General features: G+C 51.5%; 2 protein-coding genes across 2 annotated transcripts in view; both read right to left on the minus strand.

Moving 5' to 3' along the window:
- The window catches only part of DACT3 (dishevelled binding antagonist of beta catenin 3), an 8,650-nt gene extending 1,407 nt beyond the window's left edge, over positions 1-7,243 (minus strand). The window contains exons 1-4 of the mRNA XM_029924324.1: positions 6,941-7,243; positions 1,486-1,582; positions 1,195-1,347; positions 6-222 (exon numbers count right to left, since the gene is read on the minus strand). Of these exons, the coding sequence (XP_029780184.1) occupies positions 6-222; positions 1,195-1,347; positions 1,486-1,582; positions 6,941-7,189 (716 nt within the window). The 5' untranslated portion in view covers positions 7,190-7,243. The remainder of the gene's footprint in view (positions 1-5; positions 223-1,194; positions 1,348-1,485; positions 1,583-6,940) is intronic.
- Positions 7,244-15,148: 7,905 nt separating this feature from the next.
- The window catches only part of PRKD2 (protein kinase D2), a 35,191-nt gene continuing 23,445 nt past the window's right edge, over positions 15,149-26,894 (minus strand). Inside the window, exons 16-19 of the mRNA XM_029924325.1 lie at positions 24,121-24,219; positions 19,010-19,277; positions 15,931-16,016; positions 15,149-15,614 (exon numbers count right to left, since the gene is read on the minus strand). Of these exons, the coding sequence (XP_029780185.1) occupies positions 15,402-15,614; positions 15,931-16,016; positions 19,010-19,277; positions 24,121-24,219 (666 nt within the window). The 3' untranslated portion in view covers positions 15,149-15,401. The remainder of the gene's footprint in view (positions 15,615-15,930; positions 16,017-19,009; positions 19,278-24,120; positions 24,220-26,894) is intronic.

A 26,894-nucleotide genomic window follows, 5' to 3' on the forward strand; every position in this document is an offset into this window, starting at 1 on the left:
CCGGCGAGTCCGCAGGAGGACGGACACAGGGCCGCGGGCTCCGCAGCGCCACGGCGTGCAGGGGGCTGGGCGTCAGGAAGGGCCCCGCGCGAGCCCGCCGCTCCGCGGAGGAGCAGGCCTCCGGGCCCGCAGAGCCGGCTGCCGTCGGGTAGGGCGCCGAGTATGATCGCGGCACGGCTGCCCGAGTGCTCACTGCCTCTGGAGCGCTTGGACTGGCGTCTCCTGGGGAGGGAGGCAAAAAAAAAAAAAAAAAAAAAAAAGGAAGAGAGTGGAGACTCTCGAAGCCCTTTCTCAGGTTCGGAGGGTCAAGCTGCCTACTCCTCCCCTTCCACTGTCATCTAACCTTTTCCCTCCTACCAGGTTCATAACAAAATCTTCACAAGACCCTGAATGGTCTGTCCTGCCCCTGCCTCTCTGACCTCCATCTCTAACCCCTCTCCTCTGTAATTCCAGATCTCCGGCTGGCTACATTGACCTCCTGGTTGCACATGCCAGCCTCACGGCCTTTGCACTTGCTGTTCCCACTACCTGGAACACCTTCCCTGAGGAAAGCTGTTGGGTCCATTCCCTCACTTATTTTAGGGCTCCACTCAAATGGCATAGTCTCAGTGACATCCTCCCCCGGCCACGTCTTCTGAAATTGCACCTTCCTCCCCGATTCAAAAGAGGATGCCCTCCCTAGTCCCCTTCCTTAAATTTCTGCTCACAGTATGTCTGTATCTTACTTGTATATTCTCTTTTTCTCCCACTGGAAAGTCAGCTTCATGAGGACAGGGGTTTTTTTGTTTTGTTTTGGTTTTTTGGGGGGTTTTTTGTCCACTGCTGTATCCCTCACCACTAAGATAGGGCTACGCTGGCACATAGTAGGGGCTCAGAAACTTACTTGTGTACATGAGCAATAGCAGTTCCTGTTTACCGAGTGGCTACCGTGTGTGCCAAGTCCAATAGCAATTAGGGCTGAGGCTCACTGAATATGCAAAACTTCCCTATGATGTAGGTGCTGTTATCAATCCCATTTTAACCGATGGAGAAACAGAGGCCCAGAAAGAAGCAACAAGCTCAAAAATCACATGAAGGGGGAATGTCACGGCCAGAATTCGAATCCAGGTCAGTCTGACTCAGAGGCTTGGGCTCAAAACCATTCTCCTACTGTCCATTCCCTGGTTCTCAAGGCCCCAACCCCACCCACCTTACCTAGGGACTTGGGCCTCTCGCTGGCATAGATGCCCCGGGGTTCAGAGGGACCCAGGCGTCCATAGGAGCCAGATCCAGAGAAGCCACTGTCCCCACAGAAGGTAGAAGGTGGTGAGTCTGGACCCCCCGTGGAACTGGGGTCTTCGTAGAAGCCTGGATTCCAAGAAGAGGAGAGATAATCAGGGGCCTTGACGGGGAAGCTAGGGGTGGGGAAAGGAAGAGGCCAAGAGGCAGCCTGAGAGGCAGGGGGCAGGAGGGAAGATTGGGGGGTCCCAGTCACATCCTGCTCACCTGAGCTGCGCCCGCTCTCCTGTTCCAGGCCCCCAGACTCCAGGCTCAGATCTCCCAGCTGCTGGCCCAGGTCCCAGATCAGCCCAGGCAAGGCCTCCTGAGGGCATGAGGAAAGCAGACCAGTCAGAACGCCCCCAACCTCTGGCCACTAGCCTCCCACATCTCCCCAGACCATGGGTAGTGTGTCTTGACAACAAGGCTCTGATTTCGAAAGGGTAAAGGCAGCACCGAGTCCCAGGAGTCCCCCTCAAGGTCTCTGTCCTTTCATCCCATTAGAAGTCCTTCCGACAGTCTAACTCAAGTCCTTCGTGCTGCAACACCTCTCTTAGGTGTGATAAGGTTCAGAAGGCCCCACCCCTTGCTCCCTCTCTATCAGGTGTTCCCTCCATTTGTCCTCATGGTCCCTTAACCCCTATTAGGATGTCCCTCTTAGAGTGGAAGCTCCGGTAGTGGGCTTGCTGTAAGGATAATTCGCTGCTACAACTTGGCGGCCAGAACCCAGCAGAACCCTTAGCCATGGGTCCACCTTCTCGAGTCCTTGACCTTCTCTTCTCAGATGCTCCCATTTCCCCCCACTGCCCCTTATCTGCAGCAGAAAGTCCTTCTGCAAGGCTTCCTCAAGTCCTTCGTGCTGCAGACCGATTCTTTCCCTCATATGGATGAAAGAGGCACACCACGATGAAGTCCTTTGCTCCTTCTCTGGGGAGGAACAACCTCCCCCCACACCCACTGGAAAGTCCTTCTGTGAGTCTAGCCTTAGTAGTACTACAGCGAAAACCCCCAGCAAGTCAGGTTCCCTGGCCTGGGGGACCCCACCTTCCTCCTGCCCTTGCTTCATTCCCACCCGGAAGCCACCCCCCAACCCGGTGTCTGCCCCTTGCCCCTATGATAAATTTCTGTCGAGTCTATCCCGGATCCTTCTTGATGCAAGAAATGAGCATTTCTTAGGGGAAAATGAATGAAGCTGAAAACCCTTTTAGGGGAGCAGCACTCACTAGGGATGGGGGTAGGGGCTAAAACAACACGGAAGGGGCCTCCGAGACTCTAGGGCTTCACCCCATTTTGGAAAACAGATCTAGGGAGAGTCCCTCAGGGGTCTGGGTGAGGCCAGAGGTGGCAGCAGCCGCGGGCTGACGGTTGACCCTCAGACAAAAGCAGCTTGTCTGGACCGCGGGAGGGAGGAGGGAGGGGGGAGGGGGAGGGGGGAGGAGCTGGGAGGCCCGGCGCCCAGCCCTGCCTATTTAGGGCAGAAAGACCGGCCGGCTCCCTCGCAGACGCCCCCCCTCCCCCAGCTTCCTACTCCAGCGGCAGCTCTCCTGGGCGCCCCCCCTCCTCACCCCTTCCCCCCAACAGAAGCCCCCATCTGGGCTTGTTTATGGGAGGAAAGTCAACAAGTCATTCCACTTTGGGCTCCTGCCCTGGGCCTTGCAGAGATGCTCAGGGTGGAGGCATCTTTGAGCAGAACCCAGGGGGACAGCCCAACCGTGCAGTATTGGAGTGGCTAGAAAAACTCCCGGACGGTCCCTATATGCCCCGTGTCATGTCCCCACCCCTACCCCTGCTTATCGCCCCCCTCCCCCCCTTTCCCTCTGCCGTGGCCACCCTGGCCTCCTTGCTGTTCCGGAGCCTGAATTGCAGCCTTGCTAGCTCCTAATTCTGTTTAAGATATGTTTCCCCTGAATTTCCTGCTGGCTCACTCCCTTGCTCATTCAGATCTTCGCTTGCCTGATCCCTCCTCTGACCGGTCTTTCCAAAATAGCTCCCCTGTCATTCTGCACCCGTTGCCCTGCTTTTATTCCCCGCCCCCCCCCCCCCACTCCTGCAGCTACAGAGCGCAAGGACCTCCTGGCTCAGAATGATACATCGGGTTGTCATTTGTTTATTGTCTGCCTTACTAAAAGTCATTCCTGGAAGGCAGAGAGTTTTGTCTGCTTTGTCGGCCACAGCGCCCTTCCCCCACCCCCACTCCCCAGTGCCTCACACAGGGCTGGGCTCACAGTAGGTGCTCAGGAAATGTTTGATGAGGGAATGAACATATACAGCAGAATACTATACACCTGTCAAAACAGAAGGAGGCCATCTGTGTACAGAAGCATCACCAAGACAGAGGTGCTGAGCAGAAAAGGAAAGGGCATAGCGAAAGCCTGAGCCAGAATTACCTGAAAGGCATAGTTCACACCTAACTTACAGGGTCCCCCCTCCAGAGCGTCTGATTCCAGTCTGGAGCCCAATTTGCATACCTTGTAAGTTCTATGTGCTCTTGCTAGTTCCCTGGCCACACTTTGAGAACCATCTGGCACCTGGGTGGCTCAGTGGGTTAAGCATCTGACTCTTGATTTCGGCCCAGGTCATAATCGTATGGTTTGTGAGTTCGAGCCCTGTGTCAGGCTCTGCACTGACAGCATGGAGCCGGCTTGAGATTCCTTCTCCTTCTCTCTCTGCCCCTATCCCATTTGTGCTCTCGCTGTCTCTCTAAATAAACGTAAACATTTTTTAATAAAATAAAAATTAAAAAGCAAAGCAAATCACTACATTTCTTGGTATGTAAGCCGTGGAAGAGGTCTGGAGGGACTCAGTACCAAGGAGACGACAGTGCTGATCTCAGAGGACACCCTGGGTGACCCGGAGCAGGTTGCTTCCCCTCTCTGGGCCCTGGTTTCCTCCTCTCTAACATGGCTTCCAACTCCCTCTCTTATGGGTGTCACAGGATTAAATGAGCTAAAATAGCAGCTCCTTTTAAGTTCTTAATAAATGCTAGCTTTTATTATTACACAAAACCTCTGAATTTTTTAAATGTTTATTTATTTTTGAGAGAGAGAGAGAAAGAGCATGAGCTAGGGTGGGGCAGCGAGAGAGGGAGACACAATCTGAGCAGGCTTCAGGCTCTGAGCTGTCAGCACAGAGCCCCACACAGGGCTCGAACTCCTGAACCTTGAGATCATGACTTAGGGCTGAAGTCGGACACTCAACCGACTGAGCCACCCAGGAGCCCCCGAAACTCTGAATTTCTAACAAGGAAAATATAAAATCGTGTTCTACTTGTATGATTAAAAATGAATATGAAAGGATAGCTTTGGGAGCCAGGCGTAAGTTCTGCCAGTCTCATTTCAGTTCTTGCCCAGCAGGGATGAGGAGTCAGGGGGACCGGCAGGAGAGGCCTCTCCCTGCCCCACACCTGGACCCTCTACCACCCTAGTCTACACACTCCCACTGTTTCTAAGTTTGACCCTATCCCTTCCAGGTGCAAGGCGATGATGACTCTTTAAGAGACCAGAAGGACCTTGGCCTGAATCTGGCTCCCTGTGCACCCTGTGTACCCTGTGTGCCCTTCATCCCTTTTTTCCTTTTCTTTGCAAACCCTTCTGCCAGTGGGCCTTCCACCATCCAGGGAGGGTCAGCCTGCGTGTGGTTACGACCCCTGGAGACCCCTTTGCTCAAACTTTTCTAGACCTTTGCCCCCGCCTTGTCCAATTTCCTTTACCTCTATTAGGAAGTCCTTCTGCAAGTCTAACTTCAGTCCTTCTTGCTGGAAGGGGACCCTTTCTCTTGGTGGGAGGGAACAGAACTCCTATCCCCATCCAGGGTTCTTGCCTCTTTTCTCCAAATAGCCCTAGTCTTTACCTACGTTCCCCACGAATTGGGTCTGGCTTCAATCTTTCTTGCTTCAAAGGGAGTGTACTCCTGGGGCGGTCGGGGAGGGGGGTGCAGGGGGAGGGGTGGGAGGGGGAGGTATCCTGAGACCGAGGCTCAGGGATCAGAGGAGGTCCCCACACCCTCCTCAGAAGGACCCAGGAACCCCCAGCAGCGGAGGAGTTTATATTTAGCGCTTCTCTGTTCCTCCCTCGGGCCGCTGTCTCTCTCCCGCTGCCTGCCACCGCCTCCTCCCAGACGCTGGGACGGAGCTTTGCCTGGAGAGTGTGGGGGAAAGAGGCCTCTCCACTACCACCTCCTGGGGGGTGGGGGTAGCCGGAGGGGCGGGAGAAGGGGGGAGACTTAGGGGCAGGGATGGGGCGGCTGAAGGGCAGAGAGGAGACTGAGGCAGAGAGAGGGCGAGATTGAGGGGCAGGAAGGAAGGACACAGCCGGCCCATCCCCGTGCTTTCTCCCTCTCCTCCTAGGGTGGGAGGTACCTTCCCAGGCCCAGCCAGCTTGGGGTGGGGGGGTAGGGGAGCTGGGTGAAGGCCCCCACCAGGCGTCTCCAACTTTGGGAGGGGGTGGGGCCTCCCACAGCTGTTTCTGTTTCCAGAGAAGAATGTGGAGGGTCCCGCTCCGGTCGGGGGAGGGGCTGTGCGTGCAGCCCCAGAGTCTGGCTGCAGACCCCCGCCCTCCCCATTTCCCATCTGGGGTGGGGGCAACGGAGGTCAGCAGCGAGGAGAGCCCCCTCCCCCGCCACCCCGGGTCGAGTTTCCCCAAACGGGAAACTCTGACCACACACAGGCTTGGGGATGGGATCTGCAAGGGGAGCCCGGGTCTGGGGCCTGGCAGCCTGGGGGGAGGGGAGGGGAGAGACAGGGACAGGGACAGGGACTTGGGGCGGGAAGAGAGAGGTGCAAAAATGCAATAGAAGCCTAGGGAGACAGAAAGACACACAGAGGATTAAGAAGGGTAGAAAGAGACACTGAAAGAAGTCACAGAGATGTGGCAATAAGGAGAGAGAGGGAGAGAAATCCAGGAGGAGGTCAGGAGAGTGAAAGAATGACAGAGGAGAGAGGGTGCTGCTCCTCAAGTCGCTCTGGAGACCTCTGCCTCATTTCCCACCATTAGAGCACTCAGGGAGTTCCGAAGTCGGGCCCCCACTCCCCATGCTGCCTCAACCTGCCTCTTCTGGGGTTGACCAAGAGTGGCACCAGGTAGGAAAGGAGGGCAAGTGTCACCAGAGAGTAAAGATCACCTCGGGGGTCCTCAGGGACAGCAGGCTTCCTCTCAGCGGTGGTCCCTCCCTCAGGAGGCCCGAGGATCCCCTCCCCCCCACCCCGCCCCCTCCGGAGATCTCCAAGCACACCAAGACTTAGGGAAGATGGAGCCCTGGTAGCGGGGCCAGAGGAGAGCATGTTTGGATCCCGGCTGTGTGACCTTGGGTGAGTCACTTGCCATCTCTGAACCTCAGCTTCTTTCTCTGTAAAATGGGGACTATCACCCCCCTCTCCCCCTAGCTGCAAGAAGACAACGCATGCCAAATACTCGGCCCAGGCTTGACACAGACTTAGCGCCCAGAAGAATTTTCTCTAGGGAAGGGGTCTGTGCATTTCACAAGGCCCCGGCGGAGGCGATGTAATCCCCGCTTTGGGGTTGAAGAGGCCGGATCCCGCCCGCCGCCCAGACTCCCGGGTCCCCAGCCCCACCCCCTGTCCTATCCCCCTCCCCCACCGCAAGGGGTGTCTGAGCATCCAACCGAGACAGACAGACAGATCGACACACTCGGGGGCGGAGGGATGGACGGACAGGCGGCCCCTCACCAGCTGCTCCTCCAGGGCCGCTGCGGCCCGGCGCGCCGCCGCCGCATCTTCGTCCTCATCGGCGTCCTCCTCGTCCTCGGCCTCGGCGCCCCCCATTCCGGGCTGGGCCAGCCGCAGCGCCTGCTGCACGCGGTACTCCTGCCTCTCCCGGAGCCAGTGCAACTCGCAGAGCCCGGCCAGGCTGCCCTCCAGCCAGCCCCGCAGCCGGCCCCGCTCGGGGCTCACCGGGAACGAGAAGGCCCGGATCATGGCTGCGGCCCCCCACCCCAGCCCGGCCGGGCCCCACGGCCACCCCTCTCCGGGTCCCACCTCCCCGCCCCAACAGCCCGCCTGCCCGCCCGCCCGCTGGCCCGGCTGTCACCGTCTCATCTGCATAGGCGCCCGCCCATTGGGCCGCCCACCCGCGCCGTATCTGCATGGCCACGCCCCCAGCGACAGAGCAACCGTCGCCTATTGGCTGGTACCCTCCTTTACGAAGATGCTCGGCGGTGCACCGGCGCCCCCCAACGCTACGCATGCTCCCAGCTTCCTACTCGCTTTGCTTCTGGGCGGCCTCGCCACGCCCCACCGCTCGCCTGCCTTTGGGTTCTAGTCACGCCCCCTCTCGCGTCACAATGAAACAAGTCCGCCCTTGCTTCAATGTCATTGGTCCGTGCCTCCCGGGTCCCGCAGCTGGTTCCGCCCCCTTGCGGGCGAGCTCAGGCTACCATTGGACTGTCCCGCGAGAGGGGAAGGGGTGATCTATAAATAGAGAATGGGTCCACGTGACAGTTTGGCAGCTGTTCCTCTCCCCCTACTCGTAGCAACCCTAAGCTACTGAGGCTGTGCAGGGGGCGGTGAGGATTATTGAGTCGAGCCCAGATTTTGCCTCCTCTTCCACGAAGCCTTCCCAGACACTCAGCTGTATAACTAGTGGACCAGGCCAGCCTAAGGCTGGCATCCTCCCGTAAAATTAGCTTCTGAGCGGGACCGGCTTCACCAGCGTGTGACCAGCTTAGGAGGGCCCTGCGCTTGGTTTAATATTAGGCTCTTCTTGTCTTGAAATTCTTCTGTTTTGAACAAGGGGCCCTGCATTTTCATCTTGCAGCAGGCTTCCCAAATTATGTAGACCGTCTTAACTTCTAAGAGTCTGAGATGGAACACATCCCAAATTCTGGAATTATAAGACCAGCCTGGGTGGAAGATTCTCTAATTCCACCAGAACAGAATCTAAGCGTCTTTTGTCTCCCAGATCGTACGGGGTATTGCGTTCACCATTCTACGATTCCGGGAGCCTTTGTTCTGCGTTCTAAGAGGCTTTGTTCTCAGCCTTCTAAGATGCTCTGTTCTCAACATTCTGTGGTCCTAAGAGTCTGAGCCTGACATTCGTTTCCAAGGTTCCCTTCTGGCTCCCCGGGCTCCGCGAGCCGGGGCTAGCGCCCCCTCAGGCGGCCAGCCTGTGTCACTACGCCCAGTGTGCGTCCCTACAACCTTCAAGATCTAGCTCGAGTATTCATACCCATTTCTCAGACAGACCTTGACTCCCTAAAGGCCTGGGCCCAGATCATGTGAGAACCTCGCTCTTATATGGCCCTCCTCCCCCTCGCACCAGGAGATCGTCTGGTCATAAGCTGGAGAAGCAGTGGTTGTCTTGAGAGCTAAGACTCTGGAATCAGACTAGGGGGCGGGGGAGGGGGCATGAGCCCCAGCCCTGCCACTTTTTAGCTGTGTGACCTTGAGAAACTTGGTTAACCTCTGTGCCTCAGTTTCCTTATCTGTATGATGGGGTCATAATACGGTCTACCATATAGAGTCATTCTGAGGATTGTGTGAGTTATGTGTCCAGTACCTTCTATGTGGAAAGAGTCACAGAAGTGTCTGATAAATAAGCACGCAATAATCTAGTGAGTCCCAAGGAGAAAAAATGGGCTTGGACTTTAGTAGAGACAAACTGTAGTCAATCCCCCTCTCGTTTAAGACAGACCTAGACTGTCCTTAAACTGTCTTAATTTTCCAACAGTGGGAAGATGATCGAGATTCCTGATAGGTGGCTCTAGGGAGCTTGGTCTCAAACAAGATGTTCTTGGTAGTTAGTGTCCGGGGGTGACATCAGGATTGACTTTCTATCTCTGGTGTTTGTGCAAAGGTGGTTGAACCATTTCTTGCATAAAATGTTAGGTCTGAAACCGATTTAGGATTTGGTCACTGGGCATTCAAAGATGGGTACTCCAAGGAAGATAAAGGAGCGCCTGGGTGGCTCAGTCGGTTAAGCCTCCGACTTTGGCTCAGGTCAGATCTCACGTTCGTGGGTTCGTAGGTTTGAGCCCCGCATCAGGCTCTGTGCTGACAGCTAGCTCAGAGCCTGGAACCTGTTTCCAGTTCTGTGTCTCCTTCTCTCTCTGCCCCTCCCCCTCTCGTGCTCTATCTCCCTCTGTCTCAAAAATAAATAAAACATTAAAAAAAGAGAATATTTAAGGGTTGAATATGGAAGTAAAACCGAGATTTGAGGCCCAAGTGTAGCCAGTTGAGAGGGTTCCAAAAAGGAGATAAAGAGAGATCCCTGGTTGATGGAGTCAGAACAACAGTCACAATTTTGCAGATATCCTCATTGGCCTCTTTTCTTTTTTAAATTTATTTATTTATTTAGAGAGGGAGGCACTTTGCACATGTGAGTTGAGGAGGGGCATAGAGAGAGGGAGAAAGAAAATTCCAATCAGGCTCCACACTGTCAGCACAGAGCCTGAGTCAGGGCTAGATCTCACGAACCACGAGATCATGAGTTGAACTGAAATCGAGAACCGGATGCTCAACCGGCTGAGCCACCCAGGCGCCCCACCTCATTGGCCCCTTGATGTTCCTATTGATGATGATGATGTCTGAGGAGTCCCTGGAAATGAACATGCAGCAGAAACTTCCAACTGTAACATACAAGTCCCTCCCTTAGAAGCCCCCCACTCTGGGTGCAAAAGTTGCCCAAACCTGGTTAGAGACCATATTAAGTCCTAGGACGGAGCTTACTGCTAAGCATTTGGCTCTTTTGATGCTAATGAAAAAGGGGGGGGGGTCACAGTTATCTTAGATCTTGTGTCTGCATGGAGACTTTCAGCTTTCCCAGGATGCGGCTGATCTCTTACATTGGTGGGGAACTCGGTGAGGGATGGAGAGAAGAAGGAGTGAAGTTGAGACATTAATAGAATGAAGGGGGGTTGAAACTCTGGAAAGGACTCTGGCAAGATAACAGAAACCAGTCCAGCTGGTAGGTAGGTACGAGGCTGCAAAATCTGCACACATAATCCATGCCTCACTGGGGGCAATCCAAGACTCGTGGAAATAATTGTCTTCGTTATCTGAGGGGGTTAGAAAATAAATGTTGGTTCAAGATGGAACCAAGGAGAAGATGCAAGCACGGGACTGGGACCACGAAATGAGTCACTCGAGGGATGAATGCCGCTTGATGCCAAGAGCAATTGCGAGCAGCACCGGTTGACTTGGGATCGGTAATATTTTGATAGTTGGAAAATGTGGGTGAGTTCAGTGAGGAGGTGGTTCCTGCCATTAGGGTTGTGTTGGTGTCATTTACCACATTTCCAGAGACAGAGTCCCATCAAGGGGCCGTGAGGCAGGTTGTGAAGGAGCAGAGAAATCCTGACTCATCAATGCTAGGGAAAGGTAGACGTTACTGTCACAACCAGGCGGTGAGTTACAAGGAGTCTTTGAGGGATACATGAGACAAGGCTCGATCCGTCTGCCACCCAGCCTATTTCCAAATCACACATCACTTTCTGAGGCACTGGGGGATACGATTTCAACGGGAGGGGACGCAATCCGACCCATCACAGCCTCAGAAACCACTGGAGTTGCGGTTTAGTCTTGGGTCAAGATGACATGATAGAATACGTTCCCCCTGTGGCTAAGGTTAGCCTTCAGGTGCGAAGTCGGGTCCTAAATGGTGTGCTTGTGACTTACACAGTTGTAACTTGTCCCCAGATACCTTGTGTCTCTGTGGGGTACGTGTCGAGTGTCAGTGAGTGAGCTGGGGGGGATCATCCACACATTGGATGGGGGGGTATTGCAAGGGGAAACTACACCCCTCAAATTAGCTTCCAGAGTCCCTGGAAAGGAAGGAGGGGCTTCAGGGAGCTTGTGTCCCTGTGTATTGTTGACTTTCCCAGGCGAAAACAAAAAGATCTAGAATCTGGATGTAGAGGGATATGAAAGAATGTGTAGACGAGGGGCTAATATGGTAAAGTGGGTGGGGCTGGAAGGCGTAGAGAGGCAAAGACAGTGTTTGGATTGGGAACTCGCAGGGACCTGGGTTCGACTCTTATTTATGGCCTGCAGGTCTTTGACTAGCCATGTGCCAAAGGTAACTGATGAAGCGTGAAGTGGGGTTCATGAGCAAATGGCTAAGAAAGAATCCTTAAGACATTATTGGTTCAAAAAGGTGATTTTATTATTATCGCGAGGATGGGACCCGTGGGCAGAAGGAGCTGTGCCAGATTTATAAGTGACTGGTTATATACTTTTTAATTAATGGTGGATAGGGCTAGCAGAAGTCTCTAAGGAATTTGGAAGCAAGGCTTTCAGGACCTTGAGGGGCTAGCTGCTGTTAAGGTAAGGTTACTTTTAGTTTTGGGTTTTTCTTTTTTAATGTTTATTCATTTATGAGAGAGACAGGGAGACAGCGCCTGAGTGGGGGGAGGCAGAGAGAGAGGGAGACACAGAATCCGAAGCAGGCTCCAGGCTCTGAGCTGTCAGCACAGAGCCCGACGCGGGGCTCGAACTCATGAACCGTGAGATCCTGACCTGAGCTGACATCCTATATGGTAAGTCAGTTTCAGGAAGAGCATGAAGGTTTTACTTGCACTTCCAGAAGCTCAGCTTCTAAGATGCACCCTGTGTTGTTGAGTTCTTGAGGCCCAAAGAGAATCAGACTCAGAATCAAGATACAGGTCAGTGTAACTTGCTTGAATGTGTGGGCTTAAGGAGAAGTTGATTTTTTTTTTTTTTCCGGATGGGGGTGGTGTGAGGAAGGTTAGCGGACTAACATGGATAGGAACAGTTGGGGACCATGAGAGATAGGCTTTCTTGTGAATGTGAAGTCTTAATGTCCAGAATTGAAAGAATATCCCTTCCCAAAAGAGTTCTCAGAGTAGGGGGGTGCCTGGGTGACCCAGTTGGTTAAATGTCCGATTCTTGATCTCTTGTTCAGGTTGTGATCTCACAGTTGTGAGCTTGAGCCCAGCATTAGGATTCTATCTCTCCTCTCTGCCCCTTCCCTGCTTGTTCATGTCCTCTATTTCTCTCTAAAAATAAAGAAACTTAAAAAAATGTTTTTAATAAAAAGATTTACTGGAGTAAATTTACTGGTAAGAGGGACGCCTGGGTGGCTCCGTCGGTTAAGCATCCGACTTCGGCTGAAGTCATGATCTCACGGTTCCTGGGTTGGAGCCCCGAGTCAGGCTCTGTGCTGAGAGCTCAGAGCCTGGGGCCTGTCTTCGTGTTCTGTGTCTCCTCTCTCTGACCCTCCCCTGCTCACGCTGTTTCTCTCTCTCTCTCTCTCAAAAATAAATAAAACATTAGAAAAAAAAAAAGATTTACTGGTAAGAAACCGTACTGGGCAGCGAGGGGCCCTAATGAGGCCCAGAGTGCCTTAGACAAGCATCAATGACAGGGCAAACTGGGGTTTCATCACAGCCATTGCTGTGTGCTGAGGGAGGGGGAGGGGGACTGTGAGCTATTTACGGGGAGGGCGTGCCCCCTGGGGCAGGACACCTGCTAATGGGGGTAGTCATTTTTCCTGTGGCTTCAGGGGGATTCATAGACATGGAGAAAGCCTGCCAGAAGGGAATCCTTAGGGGCTAAATCTTACCCAAGAATTTAGTGCCCTTTTCTTTAGAGTCCCTGCAGGTGCCTCTGTCAAGATCAGTGCTGGTGGTATCCGATGGCCCTGACAGGATGGCCTTTTTCTCAAATTCAAGTTGTGAGGGGGCCTTAAGTGACACTGTGCGGCTTTGCTTTGATGTGCCACAGCATCCCCATGATGTCGGACTACCTCATGGAATTCTGCAATCGAGGCATTTCCCCCAGCTAATATTATGGGTTTTTTTTTAAGTTTTTGTTCCTTTGTTCATTTAAGTAATCTCTACACCTAATGGGCTTGAACTCACAACCCTGAGATCAAGAGTTGCATGCTCTTCAGGGGCACCTGGGTGGTTCAGCCCATTGAGCATCCAACTTCAGCTCAGGTCATGATCTCACGGTTGGTGGGTTCGAGCCCGGCATTGGGCTCTGTGCTGAATGCTTGCTCAGAGCCTGGAGACTGCTTCGGATTCTGTGTCTCCTTCTTTCTCTGCCCTTCCCCAACTCGTGCTCTGTCTCACTCTGTCTCTCAAAAATAAATAAATGTAAAAAAATTTTTTAAATTTCTCTTTACTTTTTTAGAGAGAGTGTGCGTGTGAGCAGGGGAGAGGTGGAGAGGGAAAAAGAGAATCCCAAGCAGGCTTCATGCTGTCAGCATAGAGCCTGATATGGGGCTCAAACCTCCGAACCATGAGATCATGACCTGAGACAAAATCAAGAGTCAGGCACTTAACCTACTGAGCCACCCAGGTGCCCCATCATCTGAGCTTTAAAAAAAATTTTTTTTAATGTTTTATTTATTTTTGAGGGAGAAAGACAGAGAGAGATACAGAGTAGAGTGGGGGAGAGGCAGAGTGAGAGGGAGACACAAAATCTGAAGAAGACTCCAGGCTCTGAGCTGTCAGCATGGAGCCTGACACAGGGCTCAAACTCATGAACCATGAGATGAAGTTGGACACTTAATTGACTGAACTGTGCCACCCCGGTGCCCAATGAGCCTCTTTAAATCAAAGAGCTGTAGCTCTGGATTATCAACAATAACCAAACTATGGAGAGAGTCCAAATGTCCATTGACCAATGAATGGATAAAAAAGACGTGGTACATACACACACACAGGAATATTACTCAGCCATCAAAACGAATGAAACCTTGCCATCGCAATGACGTGGATAGAGCTGAATGTCTTAGGCTAAGCAAAATAAGTCAATCAGAGAAAGATAAATATCATATGCTTTCACTCATACGTGGAATTTCAGAAACAAAATAGATTAACATATCCGGGGGAGAAGAGAGAGTAACAAACCACAGGAGACTCTTAACTGTAGAGAATAAGTCATGAGTTGACAGAGGGAGGTGGGCAGGAGGTGGGCTAGATGGGTGATGGGTACTAAGGAGGGCACTTGTGATGAGCACTGGGTGTTTTATGTAAGTGATGAATCACTGAAGTCTACTCCTGAAACCAGTACTGCACTGTATGCCAACTAAGATTTAAATTAAAAAAAAGAACAGGGTGGCTCCGTCGGGTAAGTGTCTGACTCTTCACTTCTGCTCAGGTCATGATCTCACAGTTCATGAGTTCGAGCCCTGAACTGGGCTCTGTGCTGTCACTGTGGATGGAGTCTGCTTTGGATCCTCTGTTGCCTGTCTCTCTGCCCCTCCCCTGCTCACGCAGGCTCGCTCTCAAAATAAACAAACATTAAGAAAAAAAAAAGGCTGGGTGACAATGAGGAGCTGGAGGGCAGGGGTCAAAGGTGGAGCGATGTTCCCTCTGCCTACAACCTGCGGACCAGAATGAGATTAAGAAGTCAACTCGGATGACTTGCCTTCCTGACCCCCAGGCTCGCTTGAGACTCCCCCTTCCCAGCCATACCCACTCTGGGCCCTCCCTGTCCCGGGATGAGACAAGTCTGTCCACTGGACGGAGAGCCCCGAGGGCAGAGGCTGGGTGGTCTCAGGCACCACTGTGACCCTAGCATCACCCTCCACAGTGTGACAGATGGATATAACAGTGAATGCGCACATTCTGCGTGTAGAGAAGTCACTGCGTCGATTTAAAAGAAAATACTAAATACTGCGCATCAGGCTTCTACTACGGCCCAGACTTGGGCTAACTGCGTTGTTATCCTTAGTTGTGATTAGTAGTAATGCCGCCAACCAAAAAAGGGAATCAAACAAACCATGAGATTACTTTGCTCCAAACCCTCCAGGCGTCCAGTGGAGAGCTCCTCCAACCGTTCTCCCCTCCGGTCCTCCTTCCCAGAGTCCTCCACCTTTCCCATCCCCCGTCCCTCCTGCCTTCCTTTCAGGAAATATGCTCTTTCCAGGCAATCTCCGTCTCCGTGAACAACAGACTCGTGATACGAAGGTGCAGTGTGGCCAGAGACCCAGGCCATCAGGACAGAGATGAGTTAGTTTTAATTGCTTGGGAATTCACGTTGGAAATAACTGCCCCCCTCCGCGGACAGCCGCCGGGCTCCTCTCCCGGGGCTGGTGTCATCCGGTTTGGGAAGGAAGCCGCTTCTCCTTAGATGGACCAGTTCCATGAGATGGTGCGGGAGGGCGGCTCTCTGGGGACCGGAAGACAAAATTGTGGGGCAGCCAGGGCGGAAGAACGGGGCCTCAGAGGACGCTGATGCGCTCGGCCAGCCCCTGCATCTCGTGGTCCTGCGGTGGGAGGGCCCCGCCAAAGTCCCCATAGGCGGGCAGGCCGGGCCCGGGCAGCGGGTGCTCTGCCACGAACTGCTCCCAGCGCGCGTCGTCACTCTCGTGCGTGATGTACCGCTCGCCCATCTTCCCTTCCAGCTCTCGGAGGTCCAGCCACGTCTGGTACTCCTGGGCCCCGGAGACCGAGGGTTAGCTGGCACCCAGCGCACAGCGCCCGCCCGCACCTTATCCACCCAGCGGGTAACAGCCCCGGTACCAATGAAGGTGAGGCCACACCCTTCACAACCTGTCCAGCCAATGGAAATTCAGCTCCACCTCCTTCTACAGCCCAGCCAATGGGAATCTCAGCTACGGTCGAAGGGAAAATGTACCTGCATCCTTCACCACCTACACAGCCAATAAGCCATCTGGTTCCACCCCTTACTCCAACCCAGCCAATAGGACCTCCCTCCCCGTTCGCTCTCAGCCCCGCCCCCCGCATCACCTGTAACCAGGGGTGACTGAGAGATTTGTCCACGCTGTAGCGCTTGCGCATCTTCACCTGCAGCAGGTTGTTGATGAGGTCAATGGCTGCACGGGAAGGAGACAGTTCAAGACCTGCGTGCTGAGGGGCCGCCCCTCCTCCAACAGGCCACTCCAGCCTACCTGCCTACCACCCAGGGCCATCCCTCCGCATGGCCCCGGTGGCTCACCTGCACCACTCACTCACCCACCCGTTTCCTCATTAAATACTAGTTTGTCTACCCCTCCTCCGACGATGCACACACACTAGCTCCTACATATCTGCACCAAGCCTCTCCCTCTGTTTCCCCATTCCCATGTCACCTTCATAAGCTTTGTCATAAAGAGGTACACCCAGGAACACCCGTACCACTCCTCGCTTAATATTTTTCAGTAAGTATACAATGACATATTACTTGATGATCACAAAGAATGAAATACTGTCATTTGTGACAACCGGATGGACGAGTGTTTTATACTAAGTGAAATTAAGTCAGTCACAGAAAGATAAATATCATACGATTTCACTCATGTGTGGAATTTAAGAAATACAACAGATGAACATAGGCAAAGGGAAAGAAAAATAAGATAAAAACAGAGAGGGAGGAAAATCAAAAGAGACTCTTAAATACAGAGAACAAACCGAGGATTGCTGGAGGGGAGGGGGGAGGGGATGGGCTAAATGAGTCATGGGCATTAAGGAGGGCACTTGTTGGGATGAGCATTGAGTGCTCCATGTAAGTGATGAATCACTAAATTCTATTCCTGAAATCAATATTAAATTACAGGCTACCTAACTTGGATTTAAATAAAATTATAAAAAATATATATTTTTTTGTTTAAGCCAAACCATTTGTCCAAGATATACCGTGGACAATGCAAATTGAAATTCAGTATATATAGTAAGCTACCATCTGTGTAAAAAGGGGAAATAAAAGAATATATGTCTACATATTTGCTTGTATATAGCTAATTTTTTATAACTTAAAAACATTTTTTAAACATTTTTTAATGTTTTTATTTTTGAGAGAGAGAGAGACAGAACAAAAGCAGGGGAGGGACAGAGAGAGAGAGAGAGACAGCATCCGAAGCAGGCTCCAGGCTCTGAGCCGTCAGCACAGAGCCCAACACGGAGCTTGAACCCACGAACCATGAGATCATGACCTGAGCCACAGTCGGATGCTCAACTGACTGAACCACCCAAGTGCTCCGCCTTCTGTATATTTCAGCCCTGGGAGTATTTAAGCAAACTCAACAGCATTTGGTTTTAAATCACTTCACTTTTTAAAAATCCATTTTTCAAGGTGAGAATGAAAATATAACATCACCCTGGTCAATGAAAATCCAAAGACCACTTGCCACGAATACAAACATAAAATGAAAATAAAACAAAATTATTAGACTGTAGGTAGTCAGAGCTTTCCTGCCGGAGGCCCGGCGACAGGTCTGTCCAGGAAAAGGAGAATTAGTGAGCATCAGGCATTCAAGACAAGACGTCACTTGGGGCGCCAGGGTGGCTCAGTCAGTTGGGTGTCCGACTTTGGGTCAGGTCATGATCTCGTGGTCCACAGTTGTGGGTTCAAGCCCTGCGTTGGACTCTGTGCTGCCAGTTCAGAGCCTGGAGCTTGCTTCAGATTCTGTGACTCCCTCTCTCTCTGTCCCTCCCCCATTCATGCTTTGTCTCTCTCCGTCTCTCAAAATTAAATAAAAGTTAAAAAAAAAAAAAAGACAAGCCATCACTCCTCCGAGAGCATCTCCTTGAAGAACAAGGCCTCACGGTCTGAACTCCTCTGAGTACAGGCCTTGTCCACACTGCCTCCCTCACACACGTCCGTCCACACCAGATTCACTCATATACTTGATGTACTTTTACTGAGGCTTCTGAGGGGCCCCAAACGACAATGCTGAGGACCCCCAGTGTTACTCCAGCACTCATGAAGGTACATTCTTATCACTTAGTGCTTCCCTCTCCCAGGTTCACGACGGCCGCCTCTTTCTGCACTAACCCCTCATGATGGCACACCCGCACCCCCACCCCGCCTGCTCCATGAGGCCACAGCCCTTAGGGCCCTTCCCTCCTCATAACCTCCTCACGTGACCTCTCCCACTCATCCCACTATTCCCCGAACCTCGGACAGTCAGTACTGGGCGTACAGTAGGCACTCAGTGTGCACTTGTTGAGTTAACTGTTAGGAATAGCGAATGCCTTCGTAGATCCCCTACTCTCTGTCTTCCTGAGCTCCCGGCCCCTGCATGGGACCCCTTGTTCTTACAGCCTCCCCACCAGCCCGCAGTATCTTAGCCCCGCCCCCACACCTGCTGCGGGGAGGGGGGGCGCAAAGTTACAAGCCTCCCAGGGCCCAAGTCACAAGAGCTAGTGTCACTACCCGGCCGCAATGCCAAAGCCCCTGAACCCCAGTGTCCGTCTCGGGTCCCCTCACCATGCACCCTCAAGCTTCTCCCCCATTCCCCCCTGCTTCTCGGTTCGGGTTATTTTCGTCTCAAGAAGGGTCTTTCTGTGAAGCTTCAGAAACCCCCATGGCCCTGCCTTTCCTCTGGCCATGCCCCTAAACCAGTCCATCAGGGCACCTGCCCCCTGGCCCCAGCATCTGGCAAATGAGCAGCCCTCCGGTGCCACTGCTTTTGCGAGGCTACCCCTTCTGGGGTCATAACACCAAAGAGGCCAGGCCCCAGCCAATGCCTTGGGAAGAAGGATCCGCCTCTTCTCCTGGCCACCCCAGATGTTTGGCTCCCTCAGATCCAGCGGTCCCTCTGCTGGTCCCGCCCTAGACAAGCCAAACCTCGCTCAGCCCCCAAGGCGCCATCTGTCCATGCTTCTGGAACGCTTCGTTTCCTGCGAACCAGGAACTAGGCCTGACTAGTTCCACACAAACCCCTGAGTACCTGCCCCAAGGTTCCAGGCCCAGGGCACCTCACCATTTAAAGAACTGCCCTCCCTGTGGCCCCACCCACCGCTGGGGCTCCACCCCCACAGTTGTTTCAGGGTCCACCTCGTTCATGGCCCCGCCCCTTCTCCCGCCCGGCCCCTCGCCTCCGCCCACCTCCAGAGGAGATGCAGCTCCAGGGGCAGGCTGGGTACATGAAGGCAGCGTTCTGGATCTGGTCCTTGATGTCCTCATCCTCGTTGAAGGGGAACGTGCCGCTAAGGCTGACGTACATGATCACGCCCACTGACCACATGTCCAGGGAGCGGTTGTAGCCCTGGTTGAGCAGCACCTCGGGCGCCAGGTAGGCAGGAGTGCCCACCACTGAGCGCCGGAACGACTTCTCGCCGATGATGCGCGCGAAGCCGAAGTCGCACAGCTTCACCTGCAGAGGGCGTGGGGTGGAGGGTCTGAAGGCGAGTTAAAGCGCCCCCGACCCAGCGCCCGCACCACCACGCCCCTCCATGGCATTCCAGGCAAAACTGAATGCTGGTTCCGATCCAAGCCTCTCCTCCCACTAGTCAAGTGACCTTGGACAAATGACTTCCTCTCTCTGTGCTTCAGTTTCCTCATCTGTACGAGGAGGGGGATCAAACCTGCCATCCTCAAAGGGCCGTCTTGAGAATTAAGTTGAGTTGTCTATGGCCATACCACCCAGAACGCGCCCGATCTCGTCTGATCTCGGAAGCTAAGCAGGGTAGGGCCTGGTTAGTACTTGGAAGGGAGAATTACGTTGAGTTTATTCAGCTAAAGCTCACAGGATAATAAATGCCCCATATGCCATACGTGCTTAATAAATGCACCTGCCCCTATACTTGTGCCACACTGAACAGGTCTCTTAACCATCTCGTGCCTCTACTGCCTCTTTTGCACAACGGGGATCCGAAAAATCCCTACCTTAAAGGGTGGTTGTATGGATTGAAAGAATAAATACACGCCAAGTGCTGGGAGCAGTGTCTGGCTCAGAGTGAGTTTCAGGGAGCTCAGGGGCGGGACCTAACTCCTCCCAGCCCCCGCGATGTCATGTGTATCGGGGATGTTAGCAGCAGCTTCCTCTCCAGCCTCCCCGGGGATTAAATGGGACACCTGCGCGTAAAGTGCTGGCCGTGACAGCCAGCAGAGAGTAACAGGTGTTCGCCCACCTCTCCTTGGGTCCTGGAGGGAATCGAGGATCACGGACAGGCTTTGGAGCCAGCGACACCTGAGTTCAAGGTCCTGCTCTCCTTCCCATCAGTTCATAGGCACTACCACCTCTGTCTTGCCCTCTCTGTTCATGTATTGTTCCTCCCCTGCTCAAAATCCTTCTAGGCTCCCTATGGTTCTCAAGGGTCCATGACCCATCGAAGCCCCACGCTTTTATTGCCTGCCCTCAAAAACAGCCACAGCCCAATCCCTGAGGCAAGGCGAGCGCCATGCCACCCTGTCCTAAGATCCTTTTCCTTTTCAAAGATCCATCCTTTTCTGTAGATGTTACAATGGAATGTTACTTGGCCGTTGAAAGAAATGGAAGTAGCGATCCGAGCGACCACATAAATGAGCTCTGAAAGCCCCCAAGGGCGAGAAGCCAGTTGCAAAGGGCCACACGGTCTGTCGTTGGATATTCTGTTTATGCAAAACTCCCAGAATAGGCAAATCTGCAGAGAGTAGATTTATGGTTGGGACGAAGTGGTGGTGGGATTGGAGGATGATGGTTAAGGGGTATGGGGTGTGTTTTAGGGCTGATGAAATGTTGTACAATGGGATGTGGTGATGGTTGTACAACTCTGTGAATACACTAAAAGTCACTGAATTGTATACGTTGGTTTTTTTTTTTAAGTTTATTTATTTGAGAGAGAGAGAGAAGGAGGGAGGGGCAGAGAGAAGGAGAGAGAGAGAGAATCCCAAGCAGGCTCTGACCTGTCAGCACAGAGCCCGCTGTGGGGCCCAAACTCACAAACCATGAGATTGTGACCTGAGCTGAAATCAAGAGTCAGACCCTTAATCGACTGAGCCACCCAGGTACCCCGAATTGTATAGCTGAATCAGTGAATTGTATCATGTGCAAATTATATCTCAAAAAAGCTATTTAAAAAAAAACGTAGAGGGGCGCCTGGGTGGCTTAGTCGGTTGTGTCCGACTTCGGCTCAGGTCATGATCTCGCGGTTCGTGAGTTCAAGCCCCGCATCAGGTTCTGTGCTGACAGCTAGGAACCCGGAGCTTGTTTCAGATTCTGTGTCTTCCTCTTTCTCTGCCCCTCCCCGACTCATGCTCTCTCTCTGTCTCAAAAATAAACAAACAAAAATAAATAAAATAAAATAAAAAGTCGAGATCTTCTCACTACAGGGCCTTTGCACAGGCTGTGACCCCTGCCTGGAATACTTATGCATCTGAAAAGTCGGCCTCCTATTCTTTCTTCTGAGAGGTTTTTTTTTTCTCTGACCCTCAAAGCAGGTTATACAGTGACATGGGCTCACAGACCATGTCACAGAACTCACTACAGGTATGACATTATTGTGACAACATGATCAGCATTTACTCTTCCCGCTCTGATCTGTGCTGACCAATATGGTGACCACTGGCCACTTGTGGCTATTGAGCCCTTCGATATGGCAAGTACAATCGACAAACTAGTTTTTATTTTATTTAACTGTCATTAACTGCCATGTAAAGCCGGATCCTGTGTTACATCCAGGCTGCTGCTAACAACCGAACGATTTCCAGAAGCAGAAGGAAACCAAGAGGTGGATGTAAGTTGTTTCCACTGGGAGTCAGAATCTTTTACCCTTCCAAAATAAATGTTAGTGAGAATAATATCCTCGTGTACTACTAGGGAAAAAATAGAAGATTCTAGACTTAGTTATTGGACAACTTTTAAATATGCTTGGCACCACTCGGATAGGTCAATCTATTTCTCCAACTGCTAATTTTAGGAAATCTAAGCATCAAATCAAGTATTTCCTTTTTTTTCCAAATCAAATATTTCTCATGAAGATTTCATAGCTGAATTGAGATGAGTTCTAGGTGTTAAACACACACCCGATTTTGAAACTTGAGGGGCGCCTGGGGGGCTCAGTGGGTTAAGCATCAGACTCTTGGTTTCAGCTCAGGTCATGATCTCATAGTTCATGGGTTTTAACCCACATTGGGCCCCGTGCTTGAGATTCTCTCTCTCCCTCTCTCTCTCTGCCCTTCCTCACTTGAGATCTCTATGTCAAAAATAAATAAATAACAACAAAAAAAGAAACTTGGTATGGAAAGAAAGAATATTTCATCAATAATTTTTATGTTGGTTACATGTTGAAATGATAACATTTGAATGTACTGAGATTAAGTATATCAATAAAGTTAATAGGGCGCCTGAGTGGCTCAGTCAGTTAAGCATCTGACTTCAGCTCAGGTCACGATCTCTTTGTTTGTGAGTTCGAGCCCCGCATTGGGCTCTGTGCTGACAGCTCAGAGCCTGGGGCCTGTTTTGGATTCTATGTCTCCGTCTCTCTGCCCCTCCCCTGCACACTCTGTCTTTCTCTCATTCTCAAAAATAAATAAACATAAATAAAGTTAAGATCACCAGGGGTGCCTGGCTGGCTTGATCAATGGAGCACGTCACTCTTGATCTCTTGTTGTTTTGAGCCCCACCTTGGGGATAGAGAATACTTAAAAATAAAAAACATCTTGGGGCACCTGGGTAGCTCAGTTGGTTGAACATATGACTCTTGATCTCAGCTCAGGTCACGATCTCACGGATCATGAGTTCAAGGCTCGTGTGGGGCTCTGCACTGGCAGTGGAGAGCCTGCTTGGGATTCTCTCTCTCCCGCTCTCTCTGTCCCCCACTCCCTGCTTGTGCACTCTTCCTCAAAATAAATAAACTAGAAATAAATAACTTTAAAGTTAATGCTACCAATTTCTTCTTATCCTTTTAAATGTGTCTACTAAAATGTGGTATCTGGGTGCACCTGGGAGGCTTAGACGGTTAAGCGTCTGACTCTAGGTTTCCGCTCAGGTCATGATTTCACAGTTTGGGAGTTTGAACCTTGCATCGAACTCTCTGCTGTCAGCACGGAGTCCACTTCGAATCTTCTGTCCCCTTTCTCTCTACATCTCCCCAACTCACATTCTCTCTCTCTCTCAAAAATAAATAAACATTTAAAAAAATAATAACAACAGGGGTGCCTGAGTGGCTCAGTAGGTTAAGCATCCGACTTCAGCTCAGGTCATTGTAAGAGTCACCTTAAGGTGGCGACCGAGCGGCCATTTCTCTGGGGGCTGGAGGAGAACACGTGCACAGACGACCCCCGCCCCTCACCTGCAGACCTGGGATGTCCTGCCCCATTTGGAAACAGCCAATCATGAAGCTCCAGCTTCCCGTCACCCTGACAGACGAGGCAACCTATTCCATCCCGCCAGGTCCCTGAAAGGCCCTTATTTGATAATCTGCCCTCCCAAGATCAAACCCAGAACCCCCTCACCCATAAAACCCCCCGCCCATCGCCTATCAGGCGCGACTTCCCGACTCCCCACTCCCCGGGTCACGGGACCTCGCCCGGGAATCGCAGATCCCAATGAAGGCTTTCTTGGCTCCATAACGTGGTCTTTTTCTCCTCCCATCTCTGCCTCCATCTATTAAATCTTACAGTCATGATCTCATGGATCTTGAGTTTGAGCCTCACATTGGGCTCTGTGCTGACAGCTCAGAACCTGGAGCCTGCTTCCGATTCTGTCTGTCTCTCTGCCCCTCCCCTGCTCGCTCTTGCTCTCTCTCTCAAATATGCAATAAAACATAAAAATAAAAAAATAATGACAATAAAAATCTTGACTGTAATTGGCCACAAACCATGCAGAATACAGACTACATTTCCCAACCTCCCTTGCAGCTAGTCATGACCACATGATCAAGACCTGGCCAATGGATGCCAGAAGACATCAGCTTGAAAAGGAAGGGGGTGTGTCCATTTCCTCTACCCTGTTTTTTTCCTCCTTCTCCTTATTATCTTTTCACAAACATAGGGACTGTCATGGCCCTGAAGAGTAGGCAACATCACAGAGAGGCCAGAACAAGGCAGCGGAGCTGAATACCTGACACTAAGACTGCTTTTTCAGCCTCAAAATGCTTATGCTGGACCCTACATGAATGAGAAACAAGCCTCTATTTTATTTAAGCCACTGTTATGTAGAGTCTCTGTGTCCACTCATCCCCACCAGCCTCCAGTGTTAGCTAGATTTCCCCAAATCAAGCTGGGATGTGACTGACCTGAGGAAATGGGTCAGCAGATGCCAGCAACACGTTCTCCGGTTTCAGGTCACAGTGGACGATGTTCTTGAAGTGAAGGTGTCTCAAAGCCACCAGGATCTGAGGGGAGGAGATGGGGCCAGTAAGAAAGGTAGGAAGGTACCTGCGTCAGATGCTGAGTTTGGCAGCCAGCCCTCCAAACCCCATCCATGCCTCTCTCTTTGCACCCCTAAAGATGCTGCCCCCCAATACCAGGGGGAGGCACTGGAGCTCCAAATAAGAATCCCAGAACCCCAGGGGTGGCTGGGTGGCTCAGTCAGTTAACCGTTCAACTCTTGATTTTGGCTCAGGTCACAATCCTAGGGTATGAGACTGAGCCCTGTGTCAGGCTCTGCCCTGGGTGTGGGGCCTGCTTGGGATTCTCTCTCTCCCTCTCTCTCTCTCTCTCTCTCTCTCTCTCTCTCTCCCTCTGCCCCTCTCCCCCACTCTCCCTCGCACTCTCTCTCAAAAGAAAGAAAGAAAGAAAGAAAGAAAGAAAGAAAGAAAGAAAGAAAGAAAGAATCTCAGAACCTCAGACCATTATATCCAAGATAGGAGTTGGGTAATTCTAGAAAGGCTCGGCTGGAGGAGTGGGTTTTGGAAGATCCCAAGATCTGCCAGCGTGTGGTAAGCCCCACCCCCCCAACAAAAAGAACTATTAATGGGGCTCCTGGCTGGCTCTCGGGGCATCATAACTTGGAGCCTTACCTTGGGCCTGGAGTTTACTTTAAAAAGGTAGGGAGGAGTTGCTATTAATAAAATAGCAGCCTGTAAGAAAGTACTATTGTGTGACCCCATTTTCTAAACCATATTCTTCATCCATTAAATAGAGACAGTGAGAGTGGGGAAGGGGCAGAGAGAGAGGGAGACACAGAAGCCAAAGCAAGCTCCAGGCTCCGAGCTGTCAGCACAGAGCCCAACGCAGGGCCTGAACCCACGAACCACGAGATCATGACCTGAGCCGAAGTCGGACGCTGAACCGACTGAGCCGCTCAGGCGCCCTTGTACTTCTGATTTTTGCTGGGTGACTTCCGAGCACAGAAATGCTAGGTGGAAGCCTCCGCCAAGGGTCCGGGCTTATTCTACGGCCAGGGAGACTGAGATCCTAGGTGACCATGTACCTCCTTCTCCAGATGTCCTGTTTGTTGACCACCTCCCTCCCTCACTAGTAAATGAGGAGGACAAAGAGGGCAGGTTGGCAGCTAAAGAGATCCAGGCTCAAATTTCGGCCAGACAGCCAGCTAGCTCGGTGACACTGGACAGGACATGGGCCCTCTCTCCACCTCAGTTTCCTCATCTGTACGATGGGGGTTATAGTAACACCTACCTTGGAGGGCAGTTGTGAAGCCTAAGCAAGCCCTTGAGGTAAAGGACTGAGCACAGGATTTGGGGTAGGGTAGACAAGAGGCGGAAGGCAGAAATCTGCAGAGAGAGAGAGAGAGAGAGAGAGAGGAACACAGGCAAAGAGAGGAAGAGATGGAAGACCAGAAAGAGAAACCGACCAGTTGCTGAGGGCAAGCATTTCCCTTTCTCCACTGGAGTCTGGATAAGCCTGCATCAGTAAGCTTCTGTCCACACCCCACAAGCCAGCCTGACAAAGACACAGTACTGGGGAGAGCGAGGGTGCTGGGTCTGTATAAAGGAATCATAGCACAGGGGATTTTGAGAACAAGCCCTAGAATCAGATGAGGGACCAGCCCGTGGGCAGTTCTTTCTAGGAAGGCTGTAAAACCCAGAAACCATGAAAGGAAACATTTAACATTGTAAAAGTTAAACTCCTTAGGGCAAATAAAAGCCATGAGTGAAATGGAAAGGAAAACAAATACTGGAATTAAAAAAATTTCTCAACTACACAAGTGACAAAGATCCAGTGTCCATCATATACAAAGAACTCTTACAAATCAATAAGAATAATCCAACTGAACAATGGGCAAAAAGTATATAAAACACAGGCCAAAAAACATAGGAAAATAGGCTCCACCTGACCCATAATTTTTAAACTGCCAAAGGAAGCCACATAATCACCACTCTTATATTTTCCATCTATAAGAGCGGTGATTATTTTATCCAGAGTTAGTAAAGAGAAAGTAGTCACCCTCAAATTGTTGTTGAGAGCAAAGACTAAAAGGGATTTTAGAGAATAACTGGGCAGCGTGTGTAAAAAAATTCTAAAGCACATTTCCCTGGACTCAGGAGTCCATTATCTGAAACATGTTCTATGGAAATTCTTCCACCAGAGCCCAGCAATGTTTGCAGACAAATGTTCACAGAATGTTATTTGTACTCATGAAAAGGTGAAAACCTAAGTGCTCAGCAATTAGGGAATTTGGTGATATCCGCCATGGGAGACAATTTAGGAAAAAAAAAAAAAAAAGGCAGTTCGGCTCCGCTACTGAAACAAAATAGCCTTCCGGAAGTACTATTATAGTGAAGAAATTAAGCGGCAGAAAGAGGCACAGATAACACCAAGTTGTCTGACATTACTAGTTAAAAGCACAGACCCTAGGTTCAAATCCCACCAGCTGTGTGACCCTGGGCAAGTTACTTAAAGTCTCTGTGCCTCAAGGTTCTCAATTTGAAAATGGGGGTGATAACAGCCATTAGCACAGAGGTTGCTCTGGAGATAAAATGAGTCAGAACAGTGCCTGGGACACAGTAAGTGCTCGGGAAAGGCTGGTGACCGCACTATTTCTCACCATTATTAGCACCCCCCCACCCCAGCCCTGCCCCTTGTGGGTGGTCATGGTCCAGGGCTG

This window comes from Suricata suricatta, chromosome 16 (genome assembly GCF_006229205.1).
Source record: "Suricata suricatta isolate VVHF042 chromosome 16, meerkat_22Aug2017_6uvM2_HiC, whole genome shotgun sequence".
Lineage (NCBI taxonomy): Eukaryota > Metazoa > Chordata > Mammalia > Carnivora > Herpestidae > Suricata > Suricata suricatta.